General features: G+C 51.8%; 1 protein-coding gene across 3 annotated transcripts in view; it reads right to left on the bottom strand.

The window, feature by feature from the left end:
- The window catches only part of LOC132439561 (transforming acidic coiled-coil-containing protein 2), a 141,694-nt gene that overhangs the window by 70,527 nt on the left and 48,695 nt on the right, over nt 1–22,472 (bottom strand). The window contains exon 1 of one of the 3 annotated variants that reach the window (XM_060033919.1): nt 4,505–4,789. The exons of 1 other annotated variant lie outside the window; for it this stretch is intronic. In XM_060033919.1, coding sequence (XP_059889902.1) covers nt 4,505–4,572 — 68 coding nt within the window. In that variant the 5' untranslated portion in view covers nt 4,573–4,789. Of the gene's footprint in view, nt 1–4,504; nt 4,790–22,472 lie in introns of those variants that run through there. One more of the 3 variants, XM_060033917.1, reaches the window with a different exon arrangement.

A 22,472-nucleotide genomic window follows, 5' to 3' on the forward strand; every position in this document is an offset into this window, starting at 1 on the left:
AGAAGAGATACTTGAGAGCTTGCTTTTCTCTCTCTTTCTCCGTCTCTCTCTTTCACTGCCTTGTCATGCGAGGACAAGAAGACAGCCGTCTGTAAACCAGGAAGAGGGCCCTCACCACACACTGGCTCTGCCGACACACTAACCTTGGACTTCCCAGCCTCCAGAACTATGAGAAATAAATATCTGTTGTTTAGGCCACCCATCTGTGGTATTTTTGTTATAGCAACCTGAACTAAGATAGCACCTTTGGGACTCAGGCAACTCCCACTCTACAGACAACTTTACAGCTTATTCGGTTTCAGGGGGAAAAAAACTACTCATCATTTTGTCAAACGATAATATCCAAAAGTGAAATCTGCTTCTAGGAACTGAGAAGCCCACATTCAAGATGCTGTCATTTAAGCTAAATGACTTAGCCAAGGGTCGCCTTAAGAAACAAGGCTTTGAAAGAGATCCAATGAGAAAGATCCTGCCAGGAGCCCCAGCAGCCCTTTCGGGACTTCGGAGCGGTTGACATGCTGGCCATTTTCAGGCACAGAGCGTTCCTGCTTTTGCCACTGTCTGCTGCTTTTGCCTTCTCAGAGTCTACCCAGGTGGAACCTCACCTCTGAGAAGCCCTAAGAGGCAGGTGGGGCAAGGTCAGAGTCACTGGACCCTCTAAGCAGCTCCCAGATTGAGAGACAGGATGGGGAGCCAGCCACACGAGGATGGAAGAGACCAAAACTCTACTTTCCCGTCTGCGAACACAGCTGCACGAAGAGGTGCAACCCCTGTCCTGGAACCGCTGAACCCGGTGCAGGTGGTGCCCAAGGCCTCTCTGGTCCTGGCCACTGTCTTGGCTCTCTCTCTATATATATATCTATGCCTTTTTAAAATTTTTTTTTTTCTCATTTTTTTGGCCATGCTGCGCGGCATGCGGGATCTTAGTTCCCTGACCAGGGATCGAACCCGTGCCCCCTGCAGTGGAAGCTCGGAGTCCTAACTACTAGACCCCCAGGGAATTCCCTCTCAGCTATAATTCTGATCCCATCTGCATCTCGAATTCCAGCCCAAACTCATCAACCTTCCCCCAAACGCACTCCCAATCCCGTTTCCTTGTTTTGGCAAACGCCACATCCTTTTCTTGGTCATCTGAGTATAAACCCTGCACTTGTATTCCCCACTGTCTTTAACCTTCCCTCCCCTGTCCCATCAATCACCAGGGCCGTCATCACTTCTCTCCATCCATCCTGGCCCTCCTATTTTGATCCTCACGGGTCTACACAGGCATGGGTTTCCCTATTTGTGATGTTTTTAGAGCCCAGGTCATAAGTGGCGCCACAGACAAAGCAGGCTGAACTTCCCCACAGAACAATCACTTTCACTCTCAGATGCTAATGGCCCCTGGCTGCCCCTCGGTGGCCAGGGTGTGGGAATTTGCAGGAAGCTGAGGGAGCCCCCGGAATGAGGGTCTCCAGCTACACAAAGGACAAAGTACTTAATGCTGCAGCGGAAGAAGGGCACAAACAGCGGGTCTAATCAATACACTCAGACCACATTTACTCAAGTACTTCCCGTCCCTTTCCTGTGTTTCCCAACCGTCAGTGCTGAGAAGTAAGTGTTTTCTGTGGCAGAATTCTCCTCTCCCTGCTACCCCTCTTCTATTCGGAAACAACGGCTACTGTCGCTACCAGAACTTCTTTCCCAGACGAGAAAGCAGCAGCTAGAGAAGTGGCCAATGGTTTCTGAGGGACCAGGATGGAGAGACGCACCTAGCTCAGGGCTTCCCCAACTTTTCTGCCTAAAAATCATCTGGGCATATTTACAAACCACTGGTTAAAATGGAGATTCTGATGAAGCCAATCTGGGGTGGGGCTTAAGATTCTGCCTTTCTAACAAGCCAGGGGAAGCTGATGCTGCCGTTTGTGGACCATCCCGGGAAAAGCAAGGGACTGCAACACTTGAACCTCAGTCCCCCTGCCTCACCTCCCAATCCCATGTGCCACCCTCCAGTCTGCTGCTACACCCCAGAGGGGAGACACAAGACTCGCCATCTTCCTCCTCCTTCCTTACCCCACTGCACTCCTGTACAGAATGAAGCTATCAGCTGGGGCCACAAAAGTTGCCCAAAGGCACCCCAACCTGAAACCAGAAAGAGAAATCCTGAAACTAAAAAAAAAAAAAAAAAATGTCCTGCAGGGATTTCCAAATCATCCCTGTCTTCCTCTGTCTTTTGGTTTCACTCTTACACACGGGCCTCCCTTAATTTGATCTTTCACAGGGAACCACCAGAAAAAAAAGAGATATAGATGTTCGGTTTAGATACCAGTTGTCATGGGCTGTACCTCGCGGCAGGCGTGCACCAAGTTCATCTCCGTCCCTGCAGCCCTGACAGCATTATCTTACAGTGGAAGTGTCTTTTCTGCCATGGACCATATGCTACGCTGTCTTGCGTATTATTCATGTGCATGTGATTTTATGTGCATGGAAACGCATACTATTGTGAAAGACACGAACCTGTGCAAAAAGGGGGTACTCTCTTAATATACTTTTTAAAATCTCTAGACTGGAAATAAGCGAATCTGTAGTAGAAAAACAAGCCCCAGTTATTCAGACAGCAGAGATGCGATTTTAGAGAAGAGTTGCCAGGTATAGCACCAGCCCCAAGCATTTCCACTCTCTCCATTTTTTCAAAACAAAAATGTTAGGGGATGGAGGGTGGGATTCTGTTTAGGAGTAAATATACCATCTTAAAGATCTTGATTTAGAGACATTTCAGAAGTCGCACTTCCAGGGAAAGAAGACTCAGGCTGGCACATACGGACCAGCTCACGCATGCAATATTTGAGAAGCAGCTTCCATCACGATGTGGCTGTTTGGCCTGGAGTTTTACTTAAACACCACTTATTCCCATAGGGTAGACTTAGGGGACCTGATCCAAAAAGGCGGCTTCTACCTAACAGAATCTCTCCCAACTCAGCCCTCAACCAGCAGAATCCTGGTCATTTATTAACGTAACTGGGAAAGAGGGAGGGGATGCCAGGGATGGGGAAGCTGAATTCCCAATGGCTGAGGAGTGTATTTTCCCAAACATACGGTCCCATTATCTTTTCCAAGTCTCTCTAAAGCTTTTAGACAGGTTTGAGCCCTGACAGCTCACTAGCCAGTTACTGCCCTTTAACTAAACATAGGCTGAAACCGTTCTTTTAGGCTTAGGCTCAAATCCTGTGTGGTAGTACGTGATCTCCACGCATCTAACAATACGACACATGAACGAAAAACAGGGCAGGCAAAGCGCGAGGCTCATGGCACTTAAAATCCTCCAACACGACGCGCCTCCATTGTAAGATGATGCTTTCTCGAGCTACGGGGAGGAAGACAAATGATCGGTGCACACCTGCTCCTTCTCGTGGTTCGCTGCTGAAGAGCCAGAGCCTGGAAGACCATGAGGCTCACTCAGCTTAGCATTACATCACCGCGCTGAGCCAGCTCCTCATTGAAACCCAGGAGCGGGGACGAGTGAGGAAGCCCCACATGGCACCCCATCCCTACTACAACACACAGACCAATCCCTGCAACCCTGTAATCTACACATCAGTGGCTCCCGTGACCACTGGACCGTCCCCACCCCTGCATCCCCACCAAATACTCCTCTCTGAAACACATTCTTCTCTTTGGGAAAGGAGAGCAGGCAAGGCTGGGATGTGGAGGCCCGCAAGCCTGACCTGCTGAAATACAGCTTGGCAGCCAGATCTATTCAATAAGCCCCGTCCTCCAGGCATGCCCGGGTAGGCAATGGAGACGACCGTACAGAAATGGCAATCCTAATAAACACCCAGCCAGGATAAAGGCCACTTCTGAGCACATGAGCTCTGCGGTTTAGAGAAACGATCGGATTCCTGGATGGATGCAAAGTCAAATGCTGCCTCGACCGATGGACCAACGACAGGACCCTTCAGCTGCCTTTACTAATAATAGCAAGAGGCCTTGTCATCAACAGCGTTCACCAGCGAGTGAGTGCACGGACGCTTAGGCTAACGGGACTGAACGTATACCAGCGATGCTCCACTCCATCCGCCTAGCCACGTGAGTGGCTGCCCCTAAACTGGTCTGTCTCCATGGGCACAGCACTGCCACACTCAAGGATTCTTCCCATGAGGCCCCTGTTGAGGCCCGGCTGTTCCCTTGCAGGAAATACCACTGTGCCGGGGGTGCAGATTGAAGACACACAAGAAGCCCCCAGTCATGCACTGGGCTGCTCAACAACCGTAAAATTCCAGGGGGTCACTTCTGCCCCCGGCAGTATCCTGGGGCTGCCAGATGCCCGTTCCAGAGGAGGAACTAAATGCTAGAAGGGGGAGCCACCAGGTAAAACCATGCAAGGCTGCCTGGAGAGAACGGCGGGGCCAGCCCCAGCTCCGGGCTGCCCGGGCATCAGGAGAGGGGACACTAACAAAGCCCTGGTAGCCTCTCCTCCTGGGGGGACGGGGGGGGGGGCTCCAGGGCGGCCCGGCGGAGCACTTACATAGCCTCGGAAGCCTCCAGGTTCAGGTCGCTGGCTGGGACTGGCTGCAGAGACTGCGACCCTCCCATCCTCGCTGCGCCCTGGCGAGCAGGCTAGCCGCGAGTAGGGCCAGCGTCCTGGCACGATTCCTCCAGCGGGAGCCCGGGGTGGGCCGGCCGGCGGCCGGGGCTGCTGCACTGCAGATGGGAGCAGCTGCTGGCATCCGGGGCGGCGGCGGCGGGGAGCTGCGGATCGGGGCCCGAGCCGGAGCCCGGGGAGCGAGCGCCGCGGAAGTGTGCGCGCGAGGGTGGCCGGCGCGCGCCTCAGTGTGTGCGCGAGTGTGGACGGCGCGCGCGGCTCTGCCGGGGCGCGCGAGTGTGAGCGTGAGCGCCGGTGGGGTCCGAATGGATCTGCTCTCAAACCCCCCGGCAGCCCGGCTCCTGTGTACGACACGGTGATGTCATCATCACCGAGCAGCCCCCGACGCCTGGATCTTCACAAAGCTCCACCGCTGGCTCCGGAAACGGGGCGAAGACCCTCCCTCTACACCCAAGTCGCCTCCCCCAGCTTCCCGCAGCCTCGCCCAGACCGCCGGCATTGTGTGGCTTTGAAATGCAAATGCACTGCGGGCTGGGGAGCGCGGGGCCCCAGGAGGGAGGGGCGTGGTGGTCTCGGCCAGGCTGACCACAGAGGGAGTGAGGGTATTCTCATTCCAGCTGGCTCATCCCTCCAAGGAAGGAAGTGGACTCTCCCGATGGCTGGGAGAGCAGGTAAACAGGCTGCAGCGGGAAATGTGCAAGACGTGTGCAGTATCCTGGCGGCTTGTGCCTCCTTCAGGCCCGGTGGCCAGGCTGGCGCTGGCTGAGGCCCGTACCAGGGAGATGCGAGGGCCTGGCTCCCCGCCTCCCCACCCCTCGTGAACCTAGGCCCGACCTCCAAGGACACCTTTTGGGGGTGGGGGGATTGGGGGAAGAAAGAAACACAGCGGCTACAGAGTCTGCAGCCCCATCTTTGGCCACCAGATGAGGGCTCCACAGAGAAGCCCCCGTGCCAGGGCTCGTCCTAAACCATCAGAGGCCAGGCAGGCTGCGAGCAGCATGTCAAAAGCCCCTTAAGGCTAAGGTTGCACAGGGAAAAGGCAGCCCTCCCTGACATACAATCAAAACATCCATCTCTGTGCTTCTAAACACAGGCTGGGCCTGCAGGAGGGTCGGTGACACCCCATCCAGTGCCCACAGCACCCACCCCCATCCCCCTGCTGGGGCAACCATGCCCAGCTCGCCAGGTGCCCCCACCTGGCTCTGGCTGGCTCCAAAACCCTCAAGTCCTGCTTGGGTTCCTGGGCGTCGTCATCGAAGGCTACTAGAGAAGGATTTCATCTCCTTTTGGTTCAGGAGGTTTGGGGGCCCACCTGGGAACTGACCATCCATCCCATTCTGAGCTCCAAACACAGACCCACGACTGAATTAAGGTGGAACCTCTGATGCGTAAATTGAAAACTCTTCCCCAGGTTCCCAGCATTTCTTTACCCCACAGCGCCGTCAGCCTAAAATGCATCTAAATCGTGGCCAAAAGAAAAATTAAATGGAAACAAAACTCAAAGCGTTTTGAAACGTCCTCCAACACACTGAGTGTTTTCTAAAACTGTGGCCAGGGGGGTCTGGACGGGTACTTTTGAGGCTGCGGCTCCTGAGCAGTTCTAGAGCTTCATGGTGGGCTGACTCTCCTCTGCTGACAGTTAAGATCAGTGTCAAACAAAGAGCCAGAAAGTCAAAATCGTTTCCCGGGATGCAGCAACATGAAATTTCCAGGAAACACTGAGAAGGTTTACTTTCTCGAATTTATATGAAAATAGCTAATGATGTGTCAGTCTCGCAGGGAAGGCGACTGTCAGGGGCTGGCCTGGTGAGGCTTGCTCTAGAAAGCACCTCCCGGGAAGCTGTCACTCACTGTCGTGCGGCGTGTCATCCGGTGGCAGGGATTCTCAGACTTGTTCATCCTGTCATTCTCGGCACCCCGAGGGTTTGTTTCTTTGTCAGAAAACAGACCTCTTGGGCCACATACGCAGCTGGGAGTCCAAAGAACCTGACCACGTGGAGCTGAAAACTTCATAAGCACTAACTTAGACTTCATCTTTTGAGGAAAGTGACCCCTTCCCTGGGCACTGAGGGTATGTATGGCCTTCAGCCAAACTCAGCACTAGGAAAATACATGGGAAAAAAATGAGAAACCACAACTAGAACTCATCTGCTAACTTTTATTTTTCATGACACGTGAAAGCACAGACCCTTCCAAGTGTCCAGATCTTTAACCGGTAGGGATTTGCTGCAATAACAAGAGAGGGCTTTGAAATGAGAAGGGAGTTCAACTCCTGACTTCTCCCTCCTTTGCTGTGTGGCCTTGAGGCAATCGCTTGACCATGCTGAACCACTGCTTCCTCAGCTGGCAAAAGTGAGGAAGCATCTATTTTGCAGGGTATTGGGAATATTAAATTATATGTATGAAAGCCTGAGACTAGGACTGTAATTGCTGCTTGAGTGGTGCTAATTTTCTTTCCCTCTTTATAAGAAACGTTTTCCCCTAAGTATAGCACCACGTGGGAAATGAGGAGGCATTACAGTGAAGTGCTTTTATTTAGAACCCCAACAATCATAAACTTATGACCTAGTGACACTTCACTTAGTAGGCTGACACCATCTCAGTGATGTTAAAAACATGACCAAAAACCAGGGGGAAAGCAAATACAACCTGGAAGCCCTTGAGGTCGATGCAACTGAAATCCGTGCATTACTAGTTTCTGTGATGAACTTCCGGAAGAACTTCTCAGACCCTCATTTAAGACAGTTGATGCTTACTTTACACACAATTTAAAACAAGCTTGGGAACTTCTCTGGTGGTCCAGTGGTTAAGACTTCACGCTTCCACTGCAGGGGGCATGGGTTTGATCCCTGATCAGGGAACTAGAATCCCGCATGCTGCGCAGCATGGCCAAAAAAATAAATAAAAAATAAATAAAATAAAACAAGCTTGGTTAGCTAGTAATTCTGCCTACAGAAAAAAAGGAAAACTTAAAAAAAATGGGGAGGGAGACTGATTGGAGAGGAAAAGGGCTGCTCTCCCTAAGAACCCGACCATGCCTGCACCCTCATCTCAGACTTCCAGCCTCCAGAACTGTGAGAAATCAATGTTTTTGTGTAAGCCACCTGGCCCAAGTTATTTTTATTATAGCAGCCCAAGCTGACCAACCAAGATGGACTGCTTAAGATACACGTCTAGGACTAAGAACGACTAACAAAAAGGGAAAAGATTAAAAAACAAAACAAAAAAAACTACCCAAGTTAGACCAAGGAAATTCGAAAAAACAGCAGTCCAGGGCCATTTAAGCCCACTTAAATGCTCCGTAGACCCGGGGCTCTGGTTATCCACAGGAACTGCTGATGACACAGACACCACCCGCTATGCTGCACGCCTGCCTGCTTACTCCCTCCCCTTCCTCAGCCACTCCACCCCAAATCATGCCCAGGAGGTAAAATCATGGGTTTATACAATAAGAAAGCACAGATTCCATCCAAAATTATTACAATGCAAGCAATTAGCATTGCAATCACACATTCCCTAGTGAAGTCAAACCTGCACTGAGCGCCCACTTGGGCCAGACCTTTGGCTGAAGCCGAGGCTCCATCAGTCCCAACAGTCCCATCAGTCCCCTCTGCTTAGTCCCAGCCTTCCTTCCCGGAAGTGCTGCCTTCCAACGGCCAGGCTGCCCCTCCCTCCCTCCCTTACTGCCTCTTCACACCCACCCCACACTCCAGACTCTACCTGCCTGCACCTGGCCACTCTGTGAGATGCAGAGGCTGCTACAGCAGAGCACTTCCTCTCTCCACCAAACCAGTGATGCCCAATGTTTCTAACCATGGCCCTCATGAGACCTGAACTCCTCCCCCTCTGCTCTGGATCAGAGCATGCATATTCTACAACGCTAAAGGTCGGCTAAGCCCACTCAGATGGGCTCCACTGCCAACCCTCCTACTGATGTCCCCAAGACATCCTAGAAACCTGGATAAATCAAGGAATGCACCCATCATCTCTAGATCAATTAGCAATTCCACATATATCAGTGCATTTAGCATGTGCCTGATGAGTCTATTCTCAGGTTACTTACTGACACATACAGAAAGATCAGCAAACCTGCTAAATCCCTGTAATTGAGGGATAAGATACATGGTACAGACTCTTAAATCCCATTAGGGTCCAAGGGACCTAGCCACAGTCAGAAAGGGCGAGTAATTTGAAGCACCTCTGACACCCCAAGAAAAACACACTTGAGCGGCTTCATCTTTGCCTCCAGCCTCGGGGAAGTCTCCAGTTGCCATAGCAACAACACTCTCCAAACAAGACCAGTGGACCCCTGCGCTGCTAATTAGCCCAAGCACACTGGCTAAAGGAAACCAGGTCAGATCACAGAAAAATCCATCTGGCGAGCACGAATAATGTCAATACAGACGGAGAATGAGCCTGGGCAAGATCCTATTTCTTCACGTCTCTGGCCTTCACCGTCACCGTGGGGACCAGAGCGAGGCTGCACGAAAGCATGTGGACCGCCAACCTTTAGGCAGGGTCCCGGCTCTGCAGTGCCATCACCACCCGCTTGCAACTTGTTCCTTCATCTCAAGCCCGGAAGGTCCTGCCCCACAACCCACAGCTCCAGCCAGCCTGTCGCTCACTGCCTTTCCTAAGACTCTAAGAGCTGGGAGCCGTTTGATTTCAGGCCCTCGTTCAGCAGCCATATGTGAATAGGAGCCTGATACCAGCAAAGCCGACCAGCGTACAGGACCAGGCTGCGGGTCACGACCGGCGTGCAGGACCGGGCCGCGGGTCACGACCAGCGTGCAGGACCGGGCCGCGGGTCACGACCGGCGTGCAGGACCGGGCCGCGGGTCACGACCGGCGTGCAGGACCGGGCCGCGGGTCACGACCGGCGTGCAGGGCCGGGCCGCGGGTCACGACCGGCGTGCAGGGCCGGGCCGCGGGTCACGACCGGCGTGCAGGGCCGGGCTGCGGGTCACGACCGGCGTGCTGCCGATGCTTCCCCACCAGGCTTTACAGAGCAGGGCTCCATTTTCCTGGGCTTTTGGAGATACAGCTTTAACGTCCCACAGCCTCGCTCCATAAGTTGTCCACTGCCTTCGGGAAGAAGTCCCAGTTCTATATTCCGGCCCTGATCCTGACACTGGCTCCACCCTGCATTCGAGCAGGGCCAGGGTCCCTGCTGTGACCTCAAGCCGAGGAGACGCTCCTCCCCAACCTCTCCAGCTCCCCCAATTCCTCCTGTGCGTCAGGGCCCATCTCCCGGACAGCTTGTAGGAGGGGTGAGTCTCCTCCAGCCCACAGACTTCTTTCTCCCCATTCTCTACCGCGGGCAGATTTACGCCTGGCGCTTTCTCGCCTCATCAGAGTCTCGCTTTATCCGTGTGTCTGTGTTTGGTGTCCACGCTCTCCGGCCTGCCGTGTGCCCCACGCTCAGCGAGAGCTTCATAAACATACACGGTGTGAAACCTCAGAGGATGTGGGAACAGGTCCTGGCAAAAGTCTTCAGTCTTATGGTAAATAGAGAAAAGGTAGAAGATGGTGGGGTTCCTTCATTTCCAGGGCCACAGGGATTCTGATCATCTTCTATACTCCAACATTAGATCTCACATGCTCACCCTGCAGAGTCTCGAGTGGTTTACTTGGGCTGAAGAGCAGGCTCAGGTAAAACCTCACCTTTTCCAAGGTTCTCTCGCTCTCTCTTTGAAAAGGGCTGATCTTCTATGCCTTTCTCACCGCCTTCACCACAGGTACACCTGAGATCGTTCAACGTTCCTTGCAAGCAAGGACCACCCCAAAGGCTACTCTTCATGGGGAAAAAAAATCCTTTCAATTCTTTTAGGATAGAAGGTGAAGGTTGAGGATTTTACTGTTAGACCCAGGAAGGCGAGCCAAAATGTACTAGAAAAGGAATCAGTAAAGCGAGATAAGGGGGACTTCCCTGGTGGTCCCGTCTTGCAATGCAGGGGACGTCCGTTCAATCCCTGGTCCGGTAACTGAGATCCCACATGCTCCAGGGCAAATAAGCCCGAGTACCGCAACTACTGATCCCGCACGCCACAACTACGGAGCCCATGTGCTCTGGAGCCCGCGCACCACAACTAGAGAGAAGCCCGCACACCGCAACTAAGACCCGACACAGCTCAAAAATAAATAAATAAAATAAATATTAAAAAAAAGAGAGAGCGATAAGACTCACTTTTATTTCAAAATTAAGGATTCAGGATACATTTTTAATCTTTGATTCCTACAAGAAGGAAGGAAAGCAGGCTAACCCTAAAACCCAGGGCTATGCAAAAATGAGGATAGCACTGAGTTGAGAAGTCTCATCACGTGTGCAAAGGAAATCAGTAACACGAACACCACATCCCAGAAGACTAACAAGATCCTTAAAATCCCTCTTTCTTTACCAAATAAATTCAGCTCTTTTGAGATGGAAATGGTAGAAGACACTCTTGAGATAACATTTTAGAAAATACATCCTACCTAATCTCAAAAAGGACTCAAGCTTGCAATTCAAGACAGCAAAAGAATTTTGAAAGAAAAGATGGCTAAAAGCCTGAGGGACTGAGGTTATCCCGAAAGTACTTACCTAAACCCTGGTTGGAGTAAGCTGCAAGTTTGGCTCTACGTTTCCCAGAAGCCAAAGAGAAAAGGGAAACAATCATTTTCAGTTACACAATTCATAAAACCCAGCAGATGTTTTTTTTAAAAAGGCCATTCCACGGATAAGCAGCTTTTTGCGTGACTGACATTCTCAACATGTTCTTTCCTATGGGTTCTCCATCAGGAAACAGGGTATATGGTGGATAATGCCTTCAACAATATCCTTCCACCAACACAACATTCAATTTCATATGGCAACTTCAGCAAACATATCAGCCCCTACTTAGCTCCTCTAGCAATCAATAAAATCAGAAGTTCCTGGAGGATATATTTCCAGTTGCCCCATCCTGCAGAGAGGGTCCCCCCCATCCACGCTCCCACAGTAACAAGGTTACAATAAGGCGAAGCAAAGGTCAGCCCTGGAAGATGTTCATCAACAAAGCAACCACTTCTGGACTCAGTTGTTCCTCAAATACTCCTCCTGGCTTCACAAGTTCTTGCCAGTTGTCTCTCGTTGATTGTGGGGAAATATACAACACCACCAACTGCAAAGGAAACTGCAAACCTAGCAGAAGCTGCAGGACACCATGAAGTGAATGAATCTGATCCTGAGGAACGGCTCAAAAGCCACCCAAACCTGTTGAGATAATGGTGATCTGTGAACAACCGAAGAGGAGAAACTCACAAAGATGAGGAAGAAGGTAGCTTCGAGGAGAGGACATCAAAGAAGGGAGAGAGCCCTTCAGAAAACAGTTGAAGCATTTATGTTAAAGTGACTGTGTAGTTGAGCTGCAGGAGTCAAGTGTGAAGTGAAGAATATGCAAGTCTGAAAATCTGCCAGAAAAACGTAGCCAAAATTCTTTGTTCATGCTAAGCACAAACATATGGTTATCATTAAAGTCCACATTTTGTTAAATATTAATCATTCTCATAATTTTTTCATTTCTTTTTTCAAGATCAAGTCCCAATTAAACATTTTTCCCACTATTACCGTAAAAGTTTGATTCAACAAGTGGATTCATTTCAAGTGGCCTTTCTCAAGGAACAATTTTCTTTAGATAATCTGCACCCCTTACTGTAACTACTTTAACAACTAGGTTTAAGATCACAGGCAAAACCAAACACGGAGACATTTGGCCAAAGAAAACACCGACCTCCAGAGTTCAACCTTCTACTAAGAAATGGTCAAGTTTCATTCAAACCTGGGAAGAGAGAACCGACTGACTGGGGTCAAAAACAGAACCAGTGAAATCCATCTTTCCTCTCGGAGAACTGTTTCCAAGAAGAACAGAAAATTGCAAAAGCACTATGAAAACATTTCAGTCCTTGTTAAAAGAGCTGAAATATTGTATTTGATTTGACTGTTGTGTTAATCTATTGAGTTCCTCTAGAGCTTAAGCCTACTGGTTTTAGAGGTTACCAGGAATAAGAGACCTTTTAAAGAGAACATTCAAGTGTAAACAGAGATGGAATCTCCCAGCTGTCAAAATGGACAGTGAAGCTGGTTTCTGAAGCCAGACTGGAGAAACAGGTTGAGAACTGCAGGTTCCACCCATCTGGACTGAGAGAGGGTTCTCCGTAGTGGCCCCGAAGTGGCCGTTCAGTGTGGAAATGCTTCCAAGATGAAAATGCAAAAGAGCACGTGCAGAAGCTCTAAAACTCGTGGCCCTTCCTTCGTTGGGTCCTTGTGACGTCCGCTGCCCCAGAGCAGAGGCCAGTTCAGGAAGGTGGCCGGTTGTCAGCTGGTCTGGAGTAAATGTCTTCCCATGCCTGACTAGCAGTGACACAGAGCCTGACACGGGGTTGTCCTACTTATGAGCGGAGCGGTGAAAACCAGGCGCTGAGTCCCAGAACTGCTGACTCAAGGCTCTGTGATAGAACAGAAATCCAGAACAGCTGGGCCAGAAATAGCAACCATGCGCATCTACTGATAGCTAATTAGCATAACATCTGAGGGCAGTGACTGAATGAGTGTGTGAGTGTGGGGGGGGGGCATGTGTGTGTGCACATGTGTGCTACCAAACCCTAAATATACTTCCTTCTTTTCATAACCATCCCATAGACCCTATCTATGTAACCCACTAGGCACCCTGCCTAGCTGTCACTGGATGCAATTACCTTATAACTTAGTGCCTGAGGAAAAGGGATTATTTTTCGCAAATACCCGGATTTTTTAGGAATTGATCTGTCCATGGGAAGACAATCTTGCTGTGACAGCAGACTGACCCCATTCCTGCCCCATCCCTCTGACCCTAAGAAAATGTGTGAGAGGCATCACCAGGTCTCGTGACAGCTTTCAGAGGCTGGTGGCTTATAAAAGTTCAGTGCAGAATACGTGTTTGGTATATTCACTTTTTTTTGCATCTCTTTAAGCCATTAATGCACAAAAAGATGAAGGGGTCCTACTTTATGTCAACATTTCCCTGGGGCAGTAATTGTCCAGCCTGGGAACATGCCTCTGGTCCCCTAGCATTGGGGACAGCAAGGTGTGGCTCCCTGGTTTCTGGGAGGTCCACACCGCCCTCCAGAGGGGTCTGCTCTGACCCTTTCAAACTAGGGTAGCCGCCCCCCAGTACCCCCAGCATCCAGTTTCTCCTTACAAAGCAGAGGTTTGGGCCAGGTCGGCTCCTGGAGGGCTGAGGCCATGCCCCCCATATGCCCCACGAAATGCCCAATGCCGGGGACACAGAGACCCTCCTGAAATGCAAAAATCTAAAATTATAAAGTGGCAGCCAACCTAACATGGGGTCCGGGGCACCACTGGGAATGGAAGGCAGGCTCCCGGGCCTCACGCTGCCCTGACACCTCCCACGCCCCAGAGCTGGGCTGGGGACTTTCATCCAGGCCTTCACTGTCCCCTCAAAGCTCCATGCACACCCTGCTCCTCGCTGGACCCCAAATCAGGTCAGAATCCCTTCCAGCTTTGGAGAAGTCTCCCAACTGCAGGGCCAGGGGAGCCCTGCCTGGCAGCCCACTCTCCTTCTGTCTCCCCCCAGAAATGGGAAAAAGAATTTGAGGGCTGGGACTTCCCTGGTGGCGCAGTGGTTAAGAATCCGCCTGCCAGTGCAGGAGACATGGGTTCGAGCCCTGGTCTGGGAAGATCCCACATGTCGCGGAGCAACTAAGCCTGTGCGCCACAACTACTGAGCCCCTGAGCCTCTGCTCTGGAGCCCGTGAGCCACAACTACTGAAGCCTGCGCGCCTGGAGCCCATGCCCTGCAACAAGAGAAGCTACCACAATGAGAAGCCCGCGCACCACAACGAAGAGTAGCCCCCGCTCACCGCAAATAGAGAAAGCTCGCGCGCAGCAATGAAGACCCAACGCAGCCAAAAATAAAAAATAATAAATAAATTAAAATAAAAAAAAAAGAATTTGAGAGCTGGGATCATGGGTCCCGCCTGCTCTGTACTGGCTCCGCCCAGACTGAGGAGGCCACCATTTACTGAACTGTGTTTGGAGAACAGAGTGACGGGCTTCCTCGCTGTGCTCCTGGGGCTGAAGCCAGCCAGGTGGAGCTTCCAGACACGCCTGCCTGCAAACACTGGGAAGCTCAGCAGCCCCCAAACACTGGTGCCTGTTCAGGAGACTGGCCGAGAGCCGGAGGCCCAGGTCAGACAGCCTCTGCTTGTCCCGCCAGGACGGTGATGCTCAGCAACACATCCACGCCCAGGGCTGCCCGCAAGAAGTGGGTCTGACAGGCAGGAGAGGGAGCGAAACGAAACGTGTTCACATAAACGGATGAACGAGGCCAGATGAGACCCCAGGCTGCTCAGTGCAGCATCTCATCACCAGAGAGTCTCAGCATCAGCAACCCCAAGGATGGTCCTGACCCCACCTACGAAATTAACCACTGAACTGTGAGTGGGCAAACGGCCTGGCTCTGTGCGCAAGGATGTGTGGTATTTCCCGAGGGGTTCACTTCTCTGAGCTGTGCGCGAGGATGTGCGGTATTTCTCGAGGGGTTCACTCCCCTGAGCTGTGCGCGAGGATGTGCGGTATTTCTCGAGGGGTTCACTTCTCTGAGCTGGCAGGAGAAGCGTACCACCCTAGAGGCCAGGGAGAAGGTCTCCTCATTCCCTCTCCCGCCAGGAAAAGCTCTCAAGTCTGGGAGAGGTGCTGACAGAGAGACAGGAGCATTTGAGGGCTGCCCACGGTGGGCCGAACATCCCACCAGAAACCGTGGTGAGCCCAGGCCACCTGCCCCTCCCCAGACCCCAGGCTGCATTCAGGGTGGTGTGTCTCAGGGTTGTTGTCCCCTGGCCTTCCTGCACCAGCACGGAACCAGCTCCTCCTTGCAAGAAGTTCAGCTGCTTCCCCCGTCTCATTCCTTCTGGGTCGTCCAGGCAGCCGCTGGCCAGGTTTCCAAGTTACCGATTCCTTAGGGACCGCCATCCCCAGCAGGCAGAGTGGGAGGTCAGCTCTGATGTTTGCTGAGGTTCACATCTGCCTGCCCCACATGCCAACACAGCAGGCTCTTTGCCATAAGCCCCCCGAGGTCCAAAACCCCTGGTCAGCTGTGGCTGCCTTTGCAAGAGTGAGGGCTTTCGACTTGCATTCCTGGAAATTCTTTATCTTCAGATTCCCTGTCTGGCTCCAGCCTCTTAAAGCTCAGTTAATCGCCACATAATGCTCTCCAAACAGCTTTAGTAGGTCAGGGTGTCTGCTGAGCACAAACGCCACAGACCGGCAGGGCTGAAGGAACGAGGAAGGCCTGTCGGAGCTCTGCCACCTTGGTGGACAGTGTCCCTCCCAGGACACCCCCTTTGCTGCGGCCAGGGTTGGGAAGCAGAGAAACGAAGCCCCCTCTCCTCCCCACGGACTCTCTCAAAGTCACATCTGTTCTCCCCAAGGCTTGTGGCCTAATGATTACCAGTGGACATGGGGGAGGGGTGAGGGTGGGAAAACTCCGGGAGAAAAGCCATTTGCACTGGAAATGTGGGATTATGTCATCATTTCCACAGCAGCCATCAGAAGCAGGGGGAGGCTGCAGGAAGTCACCCAGCATGCTTGCAAGAACAGAACATCTGTCGATTCTGTAATAAGATGTGCCCTGGGCTTTCTTTGCTAAGACACCAGGTCTCACTGCCCCACTGCTCTCCCCTCCAAGCCCAAAGAGGGGAAGAAAAAGCCATAGATGTCAGGGGCACTGCAGTCGCCTGGGCATGGTGACAACCACAGAGGGCATAACTGCTCCAACAAGAGAGGCCTGGCTGGAGATGGGCACGGATGGAGGATGCATCTCCAAATCATGAGACCAACAGGGACCTCAGACTCTGGCCCAGACCTGGCGAATAACAACCTCCATTTCAGTGAAATGAAATTTTCATTTGTACATTTTTGAAACTTGCTTCGCAAACTTCCACGGACCTGCCAGAGGGAAGAAGACAGGACTTATTTGGATCCCTGGATCCAGGCCACAGCCCCGTTGAAAAGAGCAGCCATGGAGAGACACTGGAGCTGGCCAACACCCTGAAGCCACAGCTGAGGGTGTACTTAGGGCGATGGGACCACACCTGTCCCTGGTCCTGTCCAGTCCGCTGGGCCAGGACAGGGAGCCTCAAGGTCTGGGGCCCCTGATCAGTCCTGAAACCACTCCTGCCCTGCCAAGCAGCTGGAGACATCTTTAAAAATGCAAATCTGCTCAGATCTCTGCCTGCCTCAGGGCTTCTGGACTTCCTTAAAATAAAGCCCTAGGAGCCAATGGCCCAATGGCCGAAAAGCTGGAACAATCTGAGCGACCAAATAAAGTAGTATTGTATTATAACTCAAAGTATAAAATCGATACCCGCGAGTCCATACGGATATAAATAAATGACTGAATAAGTTAATAAATGGAGGAGAAGAGAGAAATCTCCCATGCAGAAGAATTCCAAAAAATTTATGTAGATACTCCCCCTAAAAGAGGGGACACAACTCCCCAGTCCTGAGATGTGCCCACAGTGACTTCCTTCCAAAGAGGACAGTATGGAAAAGGGGACAAAAGAGAAACCTGACAGTGGAGAAATCTGACAAACACGACCCCAGCCAAGCGATCAAGGTCAATGGGAACAGTCATAAAACACACTGACGGTAAGTAGCCTTGATAGGATGTGATGAAAACGGCACTTTACCTCTGTGATCTTCCTCCCCAAACCCGTAACTCTACTCCAATCATGAGGAAAACATCAGACGAACCCCAGCTAAGGGACATTCGACAAAGTACCTGACAGTCCTCCTCAGAACTGTCAAGGTCATCAAGAACAAGAGAGTCTGAGGAACAGTCACAGCCAAGAGGCGCTAAGGAGACGTAAAGACTAAATGCCATGTCGCATCTTGGATGGGGTCCTGGGACAGAAAAAGGACCTTAGGGAAAAGGTAAGGAAATCGGAATAAACTGTGGACTTTAGTTAGTAACAATGTGTCAATATTGGTTCATGAATTGCATCAAATGAACCACGCTACTGTTGAGAGGTTAATAATAGGGCAACTGTGTGCTTGGGTAAATGGGTACTCTTGATACTACTGTCTCGATTTTTTTTGGTAAGTCTAAAACTATTCTTAAAAGAAATCTATTAATCGAAAAAAATTCTACCGAGAAAAAAAAATAAAGCCCCCAATCCTTAACATGAGCCACGGTGTGCCAACCACCGGCCCCTGACCACCGTGCTACCCCCTTCCCTTCTCTGCCTGCCCCAGCCTCAATGGGACCTCTTCAGTTTTGCTCCCTTCTCTTTCCTCAAGGTTTCTGCAGATGCTGTTCCCTCCCCTGCCCGTGTGTAGTTAAGTCCACTGAGCCTTCAGTTCTCAGCTTAGAAGTTGCCTCCCCCGGGAAGCCCTCGGGGACAAGGGACCGACAGAGAGGCAGGTAGACCTCAAGAGATAATGGGCAAGGAAGAGCGTCTGCTCCATGGAGTATCATCCAGATAAGAGAGATTCAGGTCGAGCTCCATCCCCAGCTCCTCATCACTGCGTGTTCTAGAACCACATCTGCACACAACGAGCCTCCTCTCCCCTGATTCCTCTGTTACTTCTGGACACTGGCTTGGCAGGTGATCATCAATGCATTGGCCACCCCTCGTACTCTCACTCTCTCCTTCAGCTTAGCTTTGGGCACCTCTGTGCCTCCCCAGGAGCAGGACTCTCTGAGGCCACGGGCTTCCCCTTCTCAACACGCCCAGGTGTGTTCAGCCCTCCACAAGAAAAGACTATCCGAAAATGCCCTTTAGAGGACTGAATAGCTAAGCAGAATAGTTTCTAATCAGAACCAGCCGTTTGCATAGAAACAGGAGTTCTGAATACTTGCTGTGATGATTAATTTTAAGTGCTGTCTTGGCCATTGTACTCAGATATCTGGTCAGTGTAGATGTTGCTGTGAAGGTATTTTTTTAGATAAGAGTAACATTTAAATCAGTAGACTTTAAGTAAAGCAGATTACCCCCCATAATGTGGGTGAGCCTCGCCCAATCAGTTGAAGGCTTTAAGAGACAAAGACTGAGGTCCCCCAAGGAAGAGGGAGTTCTGCCAGCAGACGGCCTTTGGACTCCAGCTACAGCATCAATTCGTCCCCAGGCCTCCAGCCTGTTGGCCTGCATTGCAGTTTTTGGATTTGCCAGTCTCCACATTTTCATGAGCCAATTCCTTCAAATAAATTTCTCTCTAAACAGGCAGACCTCCGAGGTAATACAAGTATGGTTCCAGGCCACCACAATAAAGCGAATATCACAATAAAGTGAGTCACACGAAGTTTTTGGTTTCCCAATGCATATAAAAGTTACTTTTACACTATACTGTAGACTATTGTGTGCAATCGTATTATGTCTAAAGAAACCATTGTACATACCTTAATTAAAAAATACTTTATTGCTAACAAATGCTAACCGTCATCTGAGCCTTCAGTGAGTCATAATCTTTTTGCAATAGTAACATCAAAGATCACTGATCACAGATCACCATGACAAATATACTAATGAGAAAGTCTGAAATATTGCGAGAATTCTCAAAATGTGACACAGAGACACGAAGGGAGCAAATGTCGGGAAAATGGAGCCAACAGACTTGCTCAATTCAGGGTTGCCACAAGCCTTCAATTTGTAAAAAACTCAACATCTGCAAAGTACAATAAAACAAATTATGCCTGTATATGTGTATATATATCCCACTGGTTCTGTTTCTCTGGAGAACGCCAAGTAATACACCAATACTCACACAGGACGTCCCCTTTGTTACATGGAGAGCTTGCTAGCATGGATAAACTTCAGATCAACTACAGCCCAAACAATCACACATGGCATCACGGGTCCAAACTGTCAACGCCTTCTTGGCGCCATCCTAAATGCAGCTCCCCAGGGCCTAAGGGACAGAGACCACCAGGTCCCTCCTCTCTGGGGCCAGCGGCTTGGAAGGAGAGCTTTGTACAATACCTGCTTAAGTCCTTGGCTAGACCTTGGCAGGAGGGAATGGAAGCTTCGACTCCATCACCAGCTGGAGTGGAAGGCAAAGATGCGTGTCCATCACCAGCTGGGGCGGAAGGCAGAGATGTGTGTTCTGAGGCCAGGGGAGTGAGATCCGCACGGGCAGCAGCTGGGTGGGTGCTGGGGACACAAAGGGAGAATTATTCCCAGCGGAACTCGGCTCCTTTATGGCACATTCATCAGGCCCGCTCACCCCTCCCAACCCAGTCACACACATGGCGTTGGGTATTTAAAGACCCAGCACACTGCTGCCCCAGGCTCCCCACCGGGTTCCCCGGGCCTCTGCTTAGACACAGTCGGGGTGCACCTTCCAGTGCAGCAGCCCCCAGGCCAGGCTGTGAATTCCCCCCCCTCCTTAGGCTGCAGCAGAACCCAGGCTGCAGGCAGCTCGGGTGTCAGAGCACTCTGAGTTGTCTTGTTTGAGTTTTGTTTGGGGGAAGGGAATTTCATATGATCGTTTCTCATCACTTTTTAATAAGCAGTGAAACTCTGGGAGTTGAAAACTAAAATACAATTTTGCAAACTCCCCAGGATTTGGCCCAAAACTCTGAGGCTGAGAAAAGTCAAGGTGAAGAGGCTGATGTGTAACCAAGGAACCTGCACCAGGAACTTGCCGGGATCCCTCTTCCCTGGGGAAGGATTCCCAGAGCACAGCCCTGTCCCTGGTTTAATGGGTGAGTGCCCCCTGCTGGACATCCAGGGAAAGGCTGGGAGTGCAGGGAGCCCCCAGCAGGAGGGAAGGTAGCAGGGGCTTCCCTGGTGGCTCCGTGGTTTGGAGTCCGCCTGCCGATGCAGGGGACGCGGGTTCGTGCCCCGGTTCGGGAGGATCCTGCGTGCTGCGGAGCGGCTGGGCCCGTGAGCCATGGCCGCTGAGCCTGCGCGTCTGGAGCCCGTGCTCGCGCGTCTGCAGCCTGTGCTCGGCAACGGGAGAGACCACAACAGTGAGGGGCTAGCGTACCGCAAAAAAAAAAAAAAAAAGGAGGGAAGGCAGAAAGGACGGCCACCTGCAGACACACCCTTGGAGCCAAAAGGCACCAGGCTTGGAGCTCAAAAGAGGTTCTGATCTTCCCCTTTGGCAAAAGCAAGACTAGCGATGCCGTCCACAGACTTCCAGGGCGGGCTAGCCCTCCCAGCCTCTCCGGCTGTCCGCACTGCTGTCCACACTCTGACTCAGTACCAAGAGCCTGAAACCCAGCCAGAGGTCGAATCTGGGGTTACGAGTTTCACAGCCTCATGCTGGGGACTCATTGCTTCCCTGTGGGCGTGAGCTCCTGCTGGCAGCTCCCGCACTGCAGGAAGGCAGGACGTTAGGGTTTCCAGGTTTCCGTGTCAAGGGTGTCCTGCTAATCTCCACCTCCTCCACGTCTCCTGCGAGGCTGGCTTCCCGGCCTGGAGGACGGCTGCCACGGGCACCGCACACCCAGTACAGCGAAAGAACTCTCAGTCTAGCCCCAAATCCCTGTCGCAGCTCTCAGCAGGTCTTGCAGGGCCGGGCTTCTGCCCCGCGCCTCGCCCCACGGTCCTCACCCTCTGCTCTGCTCTGACCAGCCGGGCCCCCCTCCCTGTGTTCCCACAGCACTGGCTGCCCCTGCTGTCTCCTGGCCTTGGAAGCCCCCCTCCTCCCCGGGCCAGCAATTCCTCCGCGTCCTGGCTTGGCCTTCACTATTCCGCAGCTACGAAAACAGCAGTAGCTCGCCCCTGCTGGTGCAAATGTCCGGGTTGGCTGTGTCCTAGGTGCCTGAGCCTGTGGGCCCGGGCCTGTGTTAAATGCTTCACATACGTGACGTCGGGAAGCGCCACAACAGCCTTTGAGTCAGATGTCACCACCCTCACTTTAGAGATCAAAGCCGAGGCTCGGAGAGGCGAGGTCACAGAGCGAGTAGGCGGGGGAGCCAGGATGGGAACCCAGGCTCTGAGTCCTTAACACTGCGTGACTCAGCACCGAGAGCCTGAAACCCAGCCAGAGGTCGAAGCTGGGGTCCAGCTCCATGCCCGCTTTCTAACGGACCCCCTAGCACACACCCGGAAGCCCCCAGCTCCTCCTCGGTGACTCCCATCACCTGGGACTTGAAGACCACGAGGGAGACCGAACTCCCTGAGGACAGGGGCTTTATCTCTCAGATTCACCCCAGCAGCCCAACATCCAGCCGGGCCACCCACAGTGGGCACTCGGACAGGCAGAGGGAGAGCCAGGGACGGGGCAGGGGGAGTCCCGAATGGCTACGACCAAACCGGGTTCAGGGAGCAGAGACAGAGCTGGAACCACATGACCTTCTCCCCTGGGCCTCATGGAAACTAGGAGCAAAACAGAGCAGAGAGTAATGATCCTGGCTAAGCCCAGAGCAAGGCAATCCACACGTGAACAAAAATTACAATGAGCTCGTGGGCAGAACCGGCAAAAGTGCGAGGTGGGTTTACAGACGGCACGATGCCTTGGCTGCTCAAACTGCTGTTTGTCACAACATGGACAGTGGCTGAAATAACATTTTTCGTAAAGAGATGACTCAAACGAATAATGAAAACTATGGGGGGCTGTTAAGCTCCTTAAGAAAGCCATTTTCACACTCTGGAAAGCTACATTTATTCTTATCCATAAGCAGTAAACAGGCCACTTACAAACTCAAGCCTTTAGTCTGAAATTTGCTTTCGAAAGAAATGACACTGGCCGAGCCCCTTCCTCTGCACACCCCCTGAAGATTTTATTTAATTTAATGCAAACAGAATAGGTGACACAGTTCGTGGACACAACTCCATCAAAGTGCAAGGAAAGGTTTCTGTCTTTGAAAACCCTGGCAGAGGGGAGGAGCTGTGGCCTCAGAACAAGGCCAACCCCACGGGGAAGCAC

The sequence above is a fragment of the Delphinus delphis genome, chromosome 16 (assembly GCF_949987515.2).
Source record: "Delphinus delphis chromosome 16, mDelDel1.2, whole genome shotgun sequence".
In the NCBI taxonomy this organism is placed as follows: domain Eukaryota; kingdom Metazoa; phylum Chordata; class Mammalia; order Artiodactyla; family Delphinidae; genus Delphinus; species Delphinus delphis.